This window comes from Anabrus simplex, chromosome 6, assembly GCF_040414725.1.
Source record: "Anabrus simplex isolate iqAnaSimp1 chromosome 6, ASM4041472v1, whole genome shotgun sequence".
Classification (NCBI taxonomy): domain Eukaryota; kingdom Metazoa; phylum Arthropoda; class Insecta; order Orthoptera; family Tettigoniidae; genus Anabrus; species Anabrus simplex.
Genome location: NC_090270.1, coordinates 172,901,230 through 172,919,429, shown reverse-complemented (window position 1 = coordinate 172,919,429; position 18,200 = coordinate 172,901,230). Strand labels below are relative to the sequence as shown.

The window sequence follows — 18,200 nt, the reverse complement described above, 5'->3', positions numbered from 1 at the left end:
ATTTAGAAGTTTTCTTAAATGGTTGTATTAAGAAATGTAGATTAAAAACAATAGGAGAGAATCAAAGTGGAAATTACACTGATTACAGTACAATATTTAGAAAAGAACTTTTTATCCATCCTTCTCATCTGTTTGTAGTAATGGATCAGTGTGTTTGGAGTTGTAAGTGAGGTTTAGAGTCTCCTCACCTACCTCAGCACCCTATCTAGATCACCCATCAGTTGTCAGAGGTACACTCAAATTCCGCAGCAACTCACTCATAAATTTATTCACAAGATAACCACTGTCATGTCATGGCGTGTGGCCTCCAGAGGCGCCTGTTTCAGGTCTTTCGAGGTGACGGTGTATAGGCAACCTCGGTTAAAACCCTTCTATTATTTCTAATCTTCTTCCAGTTGAAGCCTAACTCTTTTACAATACTTCTCAAACTGATACACCTCCTTGGAAACCAATCCTCTCTCCTGACACAAGTCGTAATTTAGATATTGATGGAGTTGTTTTCTAAAGATTGTAAAATTCATAATTGTGCATCGAAAACTCAAAAATCTGTTACACGCTTTTTCTCTTTCCGGGCTTTTCCTGGAGCATCAAATGAAGTTTCTTCAGTCTCATGCTGTCTCTGTTCTACTATATATTTTTTCTGCTACTTGTTTAACGTCACACCAACACATTGAAGGTTTCTGGCAATGGAGGGACAGGAAAGTGTTTGGATTGAGAAGGTAGTGGTTGTGGCCTTATTTAAGGTACAGCCCCAGCATTTGCCTGGTGGGAAACCATGAAAAAACATCTTCAGGGTTACTGATGGTGGGTTTCGAACCCACTACCTCAAGAATGCAAGCTCATAGCTGCACAACTATAACCGCATGGCCAACTTGCTCGGTTAAAATTTTCTTGACAGTCCTCTACAACATTTTTGTTGCATATGCTATTTTTTTTTTTTTTGGTTTCACTCTCAACAACTCCCTTCTATACTGTTCTTGTGTTTTATTCTTTCTTTCCTCGGCTTCCTTATTCATAAAACTATGAACACTAAACAATCTCCCACGCCTGTCCTCTTGTCGCAAACTTCAGTTTAGAATTTTCAGTGGCATAATTCACTTCGTGCATGAAAGGTAGGAATATGTAATGACAATGAACCGGTTTGTTTAGCTACTGACTGTACTTGCACAGTCAAGCAGCCCCTTCTCTTCCCTTCCTGCCCCTCTTCTTCATTCTACTATACTAGCTATCAAACAACATGCGATATGTCCACCAGCAGGCTTTGCCTTATGTTTTATGTGCCAAATTGATTTGAGTCAGTTATAAAAATGTGTACTGCAGCAATGCACGACAACAGTCACGAACAATGAAACCGATGCATCTCAAGTTCCCTCCAGAATTAAAACTTGTTGCTTACGATAATCAGTATGCAAATTTCAAAGTTCTAACTCAGGTGCTTAAGATGTAATGGCTAGTGCTTACGATAACCTGGTGTTCTGTATATTACTGATGGTGGTTACGATAATTTTCTTTAAAAAGTTGATTGTATCCTCTAGATACATTTGAAGCATACAATGCTTTGTCAGCATGTGCAGTGGAATCCAATCAATGAATAAACAAAGTAATCTCAATTTTGACAAAAATGTTGCCTACAATGCTTTTTGCCTTTCCAGGGATGATATGTTAAAATCAAATTTCCGCAGTATCGAATTAACTGAATTTTGGATATCAATAAAAGATGAATATCCCCTCACAAGTGACAAAAATTAAGCAGATTTTCATACCACTTTGCATTTCTTATTTGAGTGAAGCTAGTTATGTGAAAATGAAAACCTACCATATGTGCTCCAGTCAGTGACCGGGTCAGGGAATGAATGAATGAATCATATATAGGCTATTAGTACGATGGAGTCGCCACTCCCAAAGTGATTTAATGACTGATAAATGCAATAAAATAAGAATGGCGTGTGTTGCTGGAATGAAATATGACAGGGAAAACCGGAGTACCTGGAGAAAAACCTGTCCCACCCCTGCTTTGTCCAGCACAAATCTCATATGGAGTGACCGGGATTTGAACCATGGTATCCAGCGGTGAGAGGCCGACATGCTGCCATCTGAGCTACGGAGGCTCCTGAAGCTAGTTAAATATCAAGCAAAAATCAATATGAAGGAGGAAATGTGGGCAGTTGAGTCCAGTTTAATTCCACGATTTGAAACTGTGTGTAGTGACCAAAAGGCTTAATCCATCTCACTAATTATGATCAGTAGTTCATAAATGTAACTGCTCATTGTATGTTTATACTGTATTACCTTTTTGTAATATAAAATACAAGTTTAATTTATTTTTAACTCACTGTACTAGCAAGGTGTAATTGTTAGGCATACTTTTACTTTGGGGATCATAGGAAAATTTTGATTTTACAAAGGTGGTATGAGTTAAAAAGTTTTGGAACCACTACCATGGGACATTATCTAGGACCTTTGTGTATCACTGAAATACAAAATAGCTTATGAAGTCACACCAGGGGTCGCTGTCCTTATTAATGACTTGCTCCCTTTACGGTACTCTTCTTTTTTTTTTTTTTTTTTTTTTTTTTTTTGCATTGCACTGGCACAGATAGGTCTTATAGCAACAATGAGATAGAAAAGGGCAAGGGATGGGAAGGAATTGGCCGTGGCCTTAATTAAGGTACACCTCTAACATTTGCCTGCTGTGGAAATGGGAAACCACTGAAAACCGTGTTCAGGGCTGCCGTCAGTGGGGTTCAAACCTCCTATAGTGTAGCTCACTGCTGAGAAAGGCTAACTGTTTAAGAAATGTAAAAGTATAAAAAATCATATACTCCACTCACCAATTTATATCTCTGTTGGATGATTCCTCTGGGTGCTTTAATTATTTTGTCGAGTGTATTTTACGAATGCGAGATGATGCTTAGATCCATTACCCTTTTTTAACACATGCTTTTAACAAGAATACAATTTCAACTTGACAGTTTCATGTTCATACTAGTATTTTGCCACCAAACGGAGTGACTGTGCGAGTTAACATGATATGGCAAAGGTACCAAGCTTGGCAGTTGGGAGACAGTGTCTGTTCGAACCCTGCTGTCCGCAATCCTGAGAATGGTTTCCTGTGGTTTCCCATTTCCAGGGAAATGCCAGGACAGTTCCCATTCATAAACCACAGGTGATTTCTTTCACCTCCTTACCCAATTTTGTTCACCATCCTTCATTTCATCTTCATTAGCTCCTCAACTGAGGTTGAAATCAGGAAACTGGCCACGAAAGCATGCCTTATACACTGCCTGACAAAAAAATTTGAAGCACCCAGAAGGGGAGGAGGAAACAAAATGAAACTATACGTGTTGAGAGGGTATGTGATATTATTTCAGTGATTACAAAATCAAGTCAAATTTACAAAGAATTTGGCAGTATGAGCCCACATATCAGTATTATGTAACTCCTCTGGCCTCCCTGCATGCACCGATTCCATTGGGAAGGGTGTCAAAGCCGTTGTATTCTCTCCTGTGGCAAGCTGAGCTGGGCCACAACTGTTGTAACTGGTCCTTGATATCCTGGATACAGGCACTGGGACGGAGTTGACATCCGAGCTGGTTCCTTGGGGACAGATCTGGGGATCTTGTTGGCCACGGGAATATCTCAACATCAAGCAGACAATTCATAGATATGTGCCGTGTGTGGACAAGCATTGTCCTATTGAAAAATAGTACCACGATACTGTCGCATGAGGTAAAACATGCGGACATGGGATGTCCGTGATGTGCCGTCAGAGTTTCCTCAATCACTACCAGCTGTGACCTGAAGTCATACTCAATAGCTCCCCACACCGTGACGCCAGGAGTAACACCACTGTGCCTCTCCAAAAAATTGCAAGAATGGGACCTCTCCCCAGGTCTCCGCCATACTCGCAGACGATAGTCATCTCGGAAAGTGCAGAACCGCGATTCATAGCTGAACACAATGCAATGCCATACATCAGCAGTCCATGCTTCCCGGTCATGGCACTACTCCAAACACAGCTGTTTGCGTTGTGGTATTAACAGCAGCCTACACATGGGACGGTAATTACCTAGTCCAAATGCTGCTAGTCTCCGAGCAATGGAGCAGGACGATACAGAATGTTGCAGGGAGTCCATTGTTTGTTCTCGGATAGAAGGCACAGATGTCACGGGGTCACAATGTGCTCGGTGCACAATACGGCGATCCTCCCTTGTGGTGGTCACACGTGGTCGATCGGAACCTTGATGACGAATATACCCGCCCTCAAGTTCCTATGCAGTGCAACATTGGGCCAGTGTCACATCCGAATGCCCCACAAATCTGGATATTGCAGGATTCGACCAGCTGTCCAAACAGAGACCAACAATGAGGCCCCTTTCAAACTCTGTTAGGTGCTAATAATGCTGTCTCACAGACGTACGCATCTCCGTGTACTTCACAGTGATCACTCAACACCTGACGCTGTTGACACACCTTACATACCCTACCAGGCCTGATTACAACACTAAGGTACTCTGGTGGCCATTCTAACAGTCACACAGAATTGCAACTATAATCATTTGCATACCCACCAATAGTGTGTATGTGTACAAAGTTACATTGACATCTGACTATTTCTTCTGAGCGTTTCATTTTCTTTTGGTCAGGTGGTGTAATTTCATCTTACCTCATCCCTGACCCTGTATTAGGAAATGGGATTAAGGTGTACACTTACACTATTTTGCCGCAATAACTCAAAAATTATTCATTGGAAACAAGGAAATATCCAGTACTGGAGGTGTATGAATATGACGCTAACACTTAAAATTTATGAAAATGTTGATGACTTTCTGATCTACCACTACAAAATCACAAAGAAAATCTTCACATCCTAGCACAGAGAATTCCAGAAATACAAAGTTGTGAATTTAGAATAATATTTCATCCTGAAAAGATATTAACAGAAGACTTAACACTATCTATTTCCTGGGATGCTTACATGATATTCAAGTTTTTTCTACTGAGCTAGAATAAATTGGACTCACTATATTGGGATGTACCGATGTCTCCTCGAATATAGCTTGGTAATTACCAGAAGTAAAATAAGAATTACTTCAAAAATAAAGCAGTACCAAAATAACATTATGATAAAGATCAAACAATAAATGTAAATGAGAATAAACATGTATCATAAGGATTCAAAATGTAACAGAATGATTAGCTGCAAACAACTTCTTTGGTATGAGGATATTTATGATTAGCTGGAGAAGGGAAGAGGTTTTAAAGGAAAACCAAATTTATATTATTTTGGAAGTGTATTTTTTTTTCATGGTCGAATGCATCATGATTTTACGACATCATTTAAGAATGGAAATACAGTGTTTCGTATACAAGTAAATACAGTGAACAGCAGCCTATGGTCTCTTTAATTATACCAAGGTCAGTGCACTAAACAGTCAGCAAAGGTATCACTGTTGCACAAAACATTTAGGATAAAAGAGAGTACATTGTAGTTTGTGTTAAGATAGAAATTTAGAAGAGTGAAAAATAAAGAACTGAGAAAATGTGTATAAAATTCAGATCTTGGACAATTTGTCAACTTGAGGGATGGATGAGGAGGTGGAAGAGTGGGGATACTTCTTCACACTTACATCTTCCTTCTCAGTTAATAATCTCTATTATGCTTAGGTCAGTGCAGGATCAGAGAATGGAGGAGTGGGTGATAAGAGAACAAAAATAAGGTGTGTATAAAAATAACAACATAAGACTACTGAGAATTACAGTATATACTGCACTGTTACAGACAGGTTTATGATCTGGTATCACATTCTTCACTTCTGGATTGGACTATAACGCCAATCTCTAATACTTCAAAAGAAGTTAGACCCAATACAATCTCTGGGGAGTTACTTCAAACAAAAACATGAAGAACTTGCAATCATCCTAGTGCCACTAAATCATCCATATATGGCACAGAAAGAGCCAGCAGGAAAATTAAGCATATCCTTCATAGGAATTGACTGACATTAGCCCATTCATGCATTCCATCAAAAACGCTTAACATTTCGGAAGTTACACAATAACCAGAAATGATTCTTGTAGCAGACTGAAGAACCGAGTTCACGCTATCTTACCCTCAACCATTCAATGAACTAGCATCAAGAACTGGGAGAGTGATAACAGAATACTGAAAAAATGTGACTGCATCTGGCAGCACAATGGCAAGAAGAAAAGGTACATCATCATGGTACTCCTGCTGCAAGGCTGCCATCTTGCCTGGACTAGGGAAGGTCTGGCGAAACCTGAACATCAATACAATGCACATTAGGTTCTAAAACAAAACCATAATATTAATTTAACATTACAGATATAAAGTGTTCTCATAAAGTATCATGATGAACATGGTAAGTCTTTGATTATAGCATTAAACCATAGTTATACCCTTGAAATCAAACTGCATAATACATTCTTGCCTAGATCAGACAAGAATTTTTAATTTGCTATGAATTAAAAGGAAAAACTATATAAGTTATTAAAACTGAACACTGGGAATTAGTTATATGTTCCAAAAATCAAATTATCAGTGGCTTTAGCATGTTATCTAACCCATAGCACAAATTATTACTAACTTTTCCATTTAATTCTTGTTTTGTACATTGAAATAATAACCTCTGTTATTTACATAATATCATACATAAATGATGTGCTTGATTCTTTGATCAATGCATCTTTTTCTCCATAAGCCTCAGATAAGGTTGCCATACGTCCTGAAAAAGCGGGATTGTTCTGACTTTGAGCATGTGTCCCGACGTCCTAACTGAATTTTTAAAAATCCCTAAATGTCCTAAATTTTAAAAATCAGAGCAAATTATTTAAAATTTTGCTCAAATGCTTTTGAAAAGGAATGGAATTTTGTTGGTTGGTCATCCTGAAGCAGAGTCTGACGTCATTACCGCACGGTGTCATGATTACAGCTTTGACCTACACTAACACTATCTACCGTACTTCCGCCTGGGAGCAGCGTGTTTCTGCTTTGGTTACTATTGCTAAGCAGACATTTTAGATGGTGCTCGACGTAGTTTCGGCATATTATCTGTCTTCAACATTGGCCTATTTTAGTTTATTTGCGCGTTTCTGTAATATACCATTCACGGAAAATAGTTATAAAGGTATTATTCACAACAGATTGTTTGGAAAAGTTGAATTATGTCAAAAGAGAGACTTTCAAAATTCAACGAAACATAGACAAAAGATTTTCCATCGGTTAAACGTGGATGAAGCATACTGTGATTTGTGCAAGTAGGTAAATGAAAATAATATTCTATGGTGCAGCAGTATAGGTTAGATTAGACATTTATAAGAATTATTTCAATTTACGAGAACGTGAAGTTAGTTCCAACCAATAAAATTCCATGTAGTTTATCTGAACAACCATGTTTACAATTTGGCCTATTTTTTAATAGGCCAACTTTTACTTTTATTCTCGTTAGAAATTATGGTTTAACTTTGAATGGTGGTATTTTAGGTTAAGTTAAAAGGTTAAATTAGGTTAGCTTACATTAGATTACATTTATAAAGGATTAGAGGCTCTTGCATTTTTTGCATGTATTTTATTATATAACATCAATAACAATTATGTAATGCTACTTGGGTTACCCGTACCATCTAAAGTGTAGGCTATATGTGCTGGATTAGATTAGGTTATGTTAAACCTTTACTCAGCTTAGACAGTAGCAGGCCATGATTCTTTACTGACATTATTTTGGTACTTGATAATTAAAAGTGAACTGAATGGAAGAGAAGCATAATTGCGTTTCTTAACAATTGAATTTGTATTTTCAGTAAGTATGTCAACATGACCCATGGAGGTAAAGGGGATGTCTCCAAGCATTCATTAACAGGGAAGCATAAAAAAGCTCTGTCTGCTGTTCCAAGAACACCAGTACTTCAGGGATACTTCATTGAACAAACCAACACAGCCAAGAATGTCGCAGCAGCTGACTGTGCTTTTGTGTATCACTCCACTAAGCATGTAGCTCTAAAATATATAGCAAGGTATTCAAAGACTCAAATATTGTGCATGTAAATTTTTGAGTGTGAAAACAAAAACTGAAGCAATTGTAAATAATGTTCTTGCTCCCCATACTTTAAATGATTTCCAGAATAATATAAAACATGTGGATTTTCTGAGCATAAGAACAGATGCTAGCAATAAAAGCTATTGTAAAATATTTCCAGTGGTTGTTCAATATTTTGATAAGAATGTAGGTACACAGACTAAGCTTACTGAATTTGATGAACTGCAAAAACATTTCATATTTCAAGAGAGGTAGTTGCATGTGGGGGTGACAACACTAATACTAACTTTGGTGGGCTAAGAAAAAGAGAAGGAAAGAATGTATTCAATCATTTGAAGAATGATTTGGAATGTGGTAACAATCATTAGGAATGGCGATGCCCTGCCTGTGTTCTGCATAATACCCTACATGCTGGGACTGATATTTTGAATACTGATATAGGAACATTTGTAATGGAGTTGTTCAATCATTTTTCCATCTGCACAGTTAGGGTAAACACCCTTAACACATTGGAGATGGCCATATTTGAATGTGCTACCCTCCAGAAATCGCAGGATTTTTAATGGTTTTTGAAAATTTTTCAATGCTAGGATAAGCCATGATTATAACAACTTTTGGACTGCATAGAAAGATCACACTTTCTTCTACACAAAAATGAGTTTTAATTATCATAATAGTGCAGGAATTTTTAAATATAAATGTATGAATATAATATGTTTTACATATCATTTTCAAAGTTTATTCCACCTACTCAAAACTGTACAATAATTGCAATGTCTATAAATACATTACAAAATATTATCAAAGGACTAGTTTCGACCCTATATGGGTCATCATCAGCCTAACTAAGATACACTTATGGATTTGCCAAAGTCCTAAGTCAGAATTACATTGTGGAAATAAAATTTAAAAGAATGAACTGTGTATGTGATGCGATAATGTACATATAAGATGGTGGATTGATGAACTGTTATAGATAAAATAATGTTATACTGATGAGTGAAAAAATAATTTTTTTTTTAGGATTTAGGCTATGTCAATTACAATCAGACTGTAAAAATAGTTATCATACAACTTTTACAATGATGATTAAAATATGCCCTTGTTAGTGAATACTCTAAAACTGTACTTTAAAAACGTAATATGCCGGTTGAATGCAAAGTTCAGATGCTTCTATTGAGTTCTAAAATTCCGAGTGCATCTTCAGGTGGAGAACTGAAAATTGAACATTGACGCAGAGGGTGTCTGTCTTGCTTGAGGTCCAATATTTCTGATACAGAAATTAAATATAGATATAACCATGCAACATTCTTATAATATAATGGATTCTTGCTGCATTGTGAGGAAAATTCCCAATCCAAGTTGGAACCAATTCAACCTAATGATGAAAACGTCAGAATTGACGCAAGATATTTTGAAGGAAGGGAATGGCGAAAAACAAAAAGAGAACGAGTACTCACCTTGCGCGCAATGTGAACAACCTTACCGGTAGAGTGCAACTAAGGGAATGAGAATGGCATGGTTTTTCTGAAATAGGTAATGAATAAATCGAATAAAATTAGACTTTTCCGTTATTTCATTGAGGTTATAGTTTCTTGATTTATTAGTTTTATTTTCCGTATTGATAGTTCTTGTATATTATAGATAAGAAAGGATCCACCTTATCAATACAAGTTTTATTTATATAAGATTCTACTTACAGTACCGGTTTCGACTTTTTATACAGTCATCCTTAGCTGTACATTAGTACCTTCACATAAGTCAAAGTTAGTTTATGTGCCTTGCCTAGTAGAAAAGTCATAATAATGGAGTGTGTCCAACGTTCAAATTGGGCATGTTTCAAAGTAAAAGCTGACTATATGTACAATCTAAAAAATGAGTGTGGGTGTGTCTTTTAGGCCTAAAATTCATGTGGATTAACTTATTTTAAAAGTACAGGTACATAAACACTTTAAAATATATAGTATATATTAAATCACATATTAAAATATGCAGTTCATGTTAAAATCCATTATGATGACTAGGAACACTACATTAAAATGAGTTTAACATCTTGCGTTTGTCCATTGTCTTATTTTTATCCAATATGAATGGAGAATGTCCGTATTCACAGGCGGTGCTTTCTGGGGTTCTGCTATATGTTAGGCTTATCCACTAGTTTGATTAATAGAATCTTCAGTTATTGATGACAAGTCTAATGTGTGACCAGAGGTAGATATGTGCAGCTGTGATTGAATGTTGCCTTAAAGTATTAAAATACAGTCTGCTTTTGAGCTATGTCAGATTTGGCTGCCTGGCGTGTACTGTGACTCGCCAAATGATGATTATAACACCAATATAAATTGTCCGTTATTGGACATTATAAATTTTACAGCTAACTCATTCCTGGTTGCCAGCGTTTTGCCCTCATGCGCTGGGTTGGGCTCGTCAGTTGGTACCTAGTACACCTACCAAGACGCATAGCTAGTGCATACCGTGGAGGCCACTGGGTGTCTTGTAGATCGTTGGAAGGTAGTACCTATTTTGTGGGAACGGTCAAGAATTCTGAGTGCACGGACTTTTTCATCCTCTCTCCTCACCTTTCCACCGCTGTGTCATTCCCTTTTGATCCTAAAATAAAAAATAAAGAAACAACGAAGAAGTGAAGGACCAAAAGTTAGAAAATGATAATGTTTGTTTTACATTAATTAGTTGTGTCATTCACACCGATTTTGTATAATTAAGGTGATTGCAAAAGAGATTGTATTGCAGGATTTATAAAATTGTGGCTCACAAATCCAAATTCATTTTAGCTTCGGCCTGTTTTACCATTTCTCGTCAACATTGGTGCTGATCTAGTCGTCGTTCCATGTAAAATTAGTTCATTTTACTTCGACCCCTTTTAATTGTAAGAAGTGCTTTATTACTCTGTTTTTCCTTAGTAGCGAGGTGTTTTGACATTCCTCGATAATCTTTGTACAATCTTAGTGATTTTATTCACTCCGTATGTGTACTCTAGGTATTATTACAATCAGTGTTTGTCCCTCAAATTTTGTACCTTCTTTGGGGTTACCATCTTTAATCTATTTATGCACTTTCTTACTGTAATGAAAAGCATGTTGTTTCTTATCGTGTAAAAATAGTAGAAATTCTAGTCAGGATCACTATTAGAGCAAATGCTTGAAAAGCCTTACATCTGATCTGCATTTTGAAACTACTCGCTGAATGGCCTTGTTGGTCTTGGATGTTGTACGAAATGGTTTCTTTTGTCTACTACTACTACTACTACTACTACTACTACTACTACTACTACTACTACTACTACTACTACTACTACTACAACAGGGAAAATTGTAACACCCTACTTTAATCCTGTTGTTATAACTAAATTTTTAGATAGCATTTTTGAAAATACATATGCTCTGCCCTTTGGTTGTTTTTTTTAAAAAGGGGATATTTTTATTTACCCTATTCATCCTAATGCCCATGTACCTACCACGACTTTGCCTTCTGGGTTCGTCCCACAGTATTGCTTGCTGCGCGCAATGAACTCTGCTGTCTAATTGTATGGTGTCGACCACCTTATTCGGAATATATTTTTATTATTATTATTATTATTAATATTATTACCAAATTCTACATTCATACCTGACAGTTTCTTAAATACTTTTAAGTAGGTGTTTGTTAATAACGAGATAACTGCATTAAAGAGGATATTAACTCTATCTGTAATTTCATTTAAGTTAAAATTTAAGTTAACAATTGATCCATACTGTTGTAAAATTCTTCCGTTATACTGAGTAAAGGGCCCATGGGGATCATACTTAGAATCTGCATGTCTTTTTCAATATTTGTAAAATTGTGCTTTTAATCCTCGTTATGTTGAGCTATAGACGAAAAGTGATTACGTTTTAAGGCGTTAATGTGGGCATTGTAACGGATAAGGAGATCTCTTCCAGTACGTCCGATATAGCTAGCTAGCCTCACAATTGTCGCATTTCATTCGATACAATCCTGAACAGCTGTATCTATTATCATTAACAGATTTGGTGCTAAGTAAAATGTTGGCACTGCTATGTATACCTGATGCTGGGGATCCCATGGGAAGGGCTTGTTGTTGGTAAATGGTGTTACGGAATTTGAAATAATTATTGCTGATGGCGAATTCAGTAGACATTCTATTGGCAAAATTCTTATACTTCGTTTCTTTTCTGTTCTCACAGATTACTAACATGTCCAACAACACAACTACAAAGAGGGAGCATCTGCACCTATTTTAATATCATATAACGAGATTAGTATTAAAGAAACTAATAACACACTACAATATTGTGATGTAAATCATTCAACATCACAAGTGTGTGAATGCACAAGACGAACAATTCACATAATTGAATATTCTAGAACAGTTGGTACAAACAGACCTGTGAATGTATGCAACGCTTTACCAACATTAATTAAACTCCAAAGTCTACCTCAAGAATACTGTGAACATTTTATAGTTATGGAATATTGTACTTTAACGAATTATGTGTTACTAGCTTTCATCACAATCCATATCTTTGAATATTCTAGAATGCTTGGTACAAACACACCCATCATAATAATAATCGTATGGCCTCAGCTACCGTGTGCAGACATTTCAATTTGACACCATCTGGCTGTCTGCTCGTCAATTTCGACGTTCCGTTTTACTCTAGGCCCACTAGATGGCAGACCGAGTAAACCGAAACTCTTTTGGGCGCCTGTGGCTGAGATTTAATGAATTTTGTCGGGTAAACACCAAATGTGTCACCAGAGATCTTTTACATGCCGACATCGTACGACATGGAGTGCCAAATGGACTTTTTTTCCGCCCTTCAAAAATCCGACTACCTCTGCCGGGTTTGAACCCGCTATCTTGGGATCCGGAGGCCGACACTCTACCGCTGATCCACAGAGGCAGCTAACACACCCATGAGCGTATGCAACTACTTACCAACATTAATTAAACTCCAAAGTGTACCTCAAGAATGCTATGAACATTTTAAGTTATAGAAATTGTATTTTAACAAATTATGTGTTACTCACGAACAGTACACCAGAATTTTAAGTAGCATTAACAGCGACGCTTGTTTTTTAATACCAGAGGACACATAATATCATTGTATATTTTAATATCATCACTCATATCATAGGACATTCTTCATTAGATTTAGTAATGTTTTTTAAATTATATGTTAAGTTAACTTTGGATCTTATGACCAGCTCAGGATGACCTCTGTAAAGGTCGAAACTGGTACTGTATAGTAACAATATATAATAAAGAATTGATTAGGTGGAAGTTACCCATTCTTTGTAAATGTGAATATCAAGTATAAATACGGACATGAAACCGATAGATTATAACCTTTGAAACACAAACTATGAATCACTTATGCATCGCCGTCGGACATCTGGCGCACACTTTACGTACTAGTACTGCTGTTGTTTACATAGCAAAGCCAAACTATAGAATTCATGCTAGGAACAAGATTCGTATCGAGAAGTGGTATACAATGTATGTGTGACACAGTTGTTGGCTTAAGATAATAAAGGTTTAGAACATTCATATCGATTGATCATACTCGCAATTCAATTCATATTTCATATCCATTCAGTTAGCAGTATTTCCGGAACCCACCTTACTCCTCAAACCCATAAAACTTGGTATCAAGAAAAGGTTCGCGTACTATACATAATGTGGAAGACACAAAATAGTATGGTATATCAATGGCAATATTGGGGAATTTTGTCAAAGGTACCTGTTTATTTTTGACTGTGTGTACCGAGCTCGATAGCTGCGGCCAGTATCCAGTAATCGGGAGATAGTGGGTTCGAGCCCTACTGTCGGCAGCCCTGAAAATGGTTTTCCGTGGTTTCCCATTTTCACACCAGGCAAATGCCGGGGCTGTACCTTAATTAAGGCCACGGCCGCTTCCTTCCACTTCCTAGGCCTTTCCTCTCCCATCGTCGCCATAAGACATATCTGTGTCGGTGCGACGTAAAACAAAATAGAAAAAAAAATTTTTTTTGTGTAACTTCAAATGGTATGCACGTGCAAGTAATTCATAACAATTGGCACTCACTTTTTATACTTCTAGGAGAATTTACCACCTACAGCAATTTGAGATACTCCTTTCTAATTGTCACCCCAAACACTTCATAGCTTTTTAACTTAAATGTCACTTTAATCACATGCCTCAGTGTAGACTAAAAACATTCCACCACACTTGCGCAGGGAAATGGTGTAACAGAAGGTTTCAGCAGAGAGAATATTGCACAATAACTAAACTCGTATAGGAGCAAAATGCTGTAGAAGATAATCCATCTGATCACCTTATGTAGAAGTTGCCCATCTCATTGAATTATACAGTATATATTGAAGAAATCAAATCCAGAAACACTTGTGCAATAAAAAAAAAAGTGACCTATTTCAATCGCTGTGAATTATCCATGTCATCGCTTCATGATTAAGAAAGCCAGAAGCCTGAGAGAACTTTTTCTGTTCAACGTTATCATGGGATCGAATAACTTGTGAACTAGCTCTGTCATCTATTCTAAATAAAACATTTTCTCATATAATTTATGTGCATGCAGTATGTACCCTACAGCAAAATCCATTCTAAGCTCATGCAATCTGTGTAAACAACATGTTGTCAACCTAATAGAGAATTTGGATGGTATTGCATGTGTCTGCTAGTATCATTTTTCTGTTTTATAAAATCATAAACATGTAATAGAAATTATAATCAAGAGATAGTGTGTGTTTTATTTTAATTAATTAATATTTTCTTCACTTTCTTTGCCCCTAACCCTCCAGTGATACAATCAGCTGTTGGAGGGGTTGGGATGAACATGGCGAGCACATGGACTTTACCACGCTGTATTAATAGTCATTGTAGTGGAAATGAGCCAACAGGTGGTCACTGATATCTCAGTAGTGTTAGTGATGTCCTCAACAGTTTGATTCTGGCAAATAGATAGAGCACCACATGAATTATGATTTAAATTGTTCATACTCTCACTGATTGACCAGAGTGCTCATTCCTGTCAATGGATTTTTGGCCCTCTTTAACAACGTAACATTCTTCCACTATTATCCACAAGAATACGTCAATTTAATTCTATTTACCTAATTATCTACGCATTGCATAGCCGCTTCTACCTGCTATCGACAGCCGCCATCAACCAAGTGAATGCCCTGCCCTCTACTCTGCTGTTCGCCATGTCATTCTGACATCAATTTGACGTTGTGTTCTTGAAAGAACTCTATTCTTCGATATATTCTAGTGCTTTCCTTATGTGTCACTATATAAGACATCTCAGTCTATTTTCGACTCCGATGCGGTGTGTGGAGAGCTCCTGCTTCATCGCATGTATTACATGCCATTTCTTAATCCTGATCATCTGGACTGTTACACTGTGACAATGGGTGAACAAAGCCATAATTGTATTGAGACTGTGTTGGGACTGTATTTCTCAGAGCACTTCAGGCTCCAAGTTGTAACTTCACCTTTGCTGCCTTTAAGTGATAATCCTTTTGCCTTGCACCTACCACAGATACTCTCTGTATTCCCAGCCGCTTCCCATGCGCCCATGTTAACCTCATGTATGAGTGTATTCTAAAGGATCGTCAATGAGTCATTATTTCCATGCATTATAGACTGGTCACGTCATATTATTAATCCCACTATTGCTTTCACATGCCATTTTTACAAAAGGTAACAGTGCTATCTACACTACTACAGTTACAACACGTTGGCACCCTTGAACACTTTTGATTTTGCCATTGTAGCATACCATGTACTGCAGTTGGTACTGTGAAAGCCTCAGAGGGATTTTCCCAAATGCTAATAAAATTTAACGTTTGCACACTGCTCTCAAAATTCCATAGGTAATCCTTACTTTGCTACATACACATGACGTAACAATACAAGAGCGTGTCTGCATATTTCAGACGACGGTCCCAGGGCCATCTTAACAGCATTAAAGGCCCCCAGGCACAAGCAGTGCGCTGGGTCCTGTCTGTACAACCATTCGGAGGAACAAAATATCACTCACTATAGGTGGGCCGGCGTAAAGTTACACATGACAGCTAAGCAAAATGTTGGTCACATTGTAATGGCACATGAAGAGATGTTGCCGCCATAACACCAGCTGATTGCATGATACGTGAGATTTTAGAAACAGGGAAGAAATGTTTTTAATGTCATCGTGATGATACACTACACAAATGAAATCGCCTGACAACAATCGCACTTTCAACACACAGATAAAGTTTACAATAAAATATCTCACACACAAAATGATACGAGATAAATCTACTACGAAGTTCTTTTTATCGCGACGTTAGAAGATACAAAAGAAATCGGCAGACAAGAATCTCACTTTAAATACACCAATAAATGTTACAATAATATACACCGGTGCTAACACAAAAGATTACGAGTAAAATCTATTAAATTTAAGAAAATCAGAAACGTTATTCTTCTTACCTTATTCACAATGATAGAGGCTCTATACTTTCCAGATCACTCATCACTACAGACGCTTTTGTTGTCGTCGTCATCAACTCCTGACAGTGACTGCTATTCCCGAGTTAACTGATGTCGCGACATGGCTAACTTTCTTCCTCCACGAAGCCGCATCCACTACAGCAATACCCTCCCGAACAGTCTTTCCACTTCAGTAATTGTGAAGGACTTGTTATTTGTGCGTATGTAACGTTTCACTTTACTCCATACCATCTCAAAAGGATTGAAGTGACAGGGGTACAGCGGCAACCTAAAAACCTCGTGTCCTTGTTCCTTCGCTACCTCATCGACTACATGCATTGGTGAAACCGGATTGTTTTGTTTTTTTACAATAGCAAAGTTTTATTATGATCCACCTGTTCAATACATTATAATGTTGTTACATTTAAAATACCTTCATTAATTAAAAAGTTATATGGGACATATTTCGCTCCCTTACAGAGCATCATCAGCCAAATCTGAATCTCGAAGAATGGTTTATGTTCGTAAACAATGACTTAAGAACTATTAGAACATTTTTCACAAACTTAAAACTTACTCTATTAGAATATCATAAAATACAGAATCTTTGGAGACATGCCTTAATTACATGTGCTTAATAGGAGAGATACATTAAAATTGTGGAAGAATGAGTTCTAAAATATTTAAAACAAGTAGCATGTCTAAAATCTTAGAAAGACGTGAAAATCAATCTTAAGAGCTTTTGAAGATTTTCTTGGCAATGCGATCTGGTAAAAAAGTTTTTTATCCCTTGTGGATAAGAGTCGGTAAAGATTCAAAGATCTCGTCAATTTGATAATTGAACTTGTGACAGGATGAATGTTGGACTTCAGGAAATTTAAATGCTTGCTGTCATTTAACCCCGGCGAATGCTTTTGAATAAATACGCTCTTGTTGACGTCAGTGACAGTATGTTGAAATAATGGATTTAATAAGGCACGATTGAAAGGGACGTAAATCGACGATCGTATTTAAAAGTCGATATGTCATTTTTGTCATTTCTTTGCTTCTTAGGTTTAACACACTTTTTAGATTCAATTATGTATAATATTAACATTTTTTCACTTTTTTAAAAAATTTACTGCTCCATCTAATGATGGAAATGTATACTGTGTCGTTTTGTATTTCCATCATGTCTCTTGTTTTTCATTTGTTCCTTCATTATGTTTTTAGCACATTTTTACCTTGTTTTATGAAAATAACTTTAACCCCCCTTATTTCACTGAAGATGGCTCAAACGAGTCGAAAAATGTTTGAATTTTATTACTTCATCTAATGATGGAATTTTTGTATGTAGGGGCCTACTGAATAGGAGGATACATAAAATTTTTCGTGATAACCATCGATCGGAAATTTAGAAGACTACCTTCCACAAAACCACTGGATGAACCTGCGTGCGCTATTATTAACCTGTCGCCCCTCTCAGCTGGCTGATTACAGGAGCTTTTGGGACTGTTCTCAGTCCAAGATTTAGCAATGCATTCCCCAGCATTTACCCACGTCTCATCCAACCATATTACCTCGTGGAGATCTTTACCAACAAGTTTATTCAGAAAATAATCATGTGCAACTTTTCAAGTAGCACTTTTCTTCTGTTCAGTTTTTTATA

General features: G+C 37.0%; 1 protein-coding gene across 3 annotated transcripts in view; it reads right to left on the bottom strand.

Annotated features, from left to right (window-relative positions):
- Positions 1–2,547: 2,547 nt before the first annotated feature.
- The window catches only part of LOC136876255 (uncharacterized), a 145,305-nt gene continuing 129,652 nt past the window's right edge, over positions 2,548–18,200 (bottom strand). For all 3 annotated transcript variants that reach the window (XM_067150057.2, XM_067150058.2, XM_067150059.2), the window contains one exon: positions 2,548–6,281. In XM_067150057.2, the coding sequence (XP_067006158.2) occupies positions 6,116–6,281 (166 nt within the window). In that variant the 3' untranslated portion in view covers positions 2,548–6,115. The remainder of the gene's footprint in view (positions 6,282–18,200) is intronic.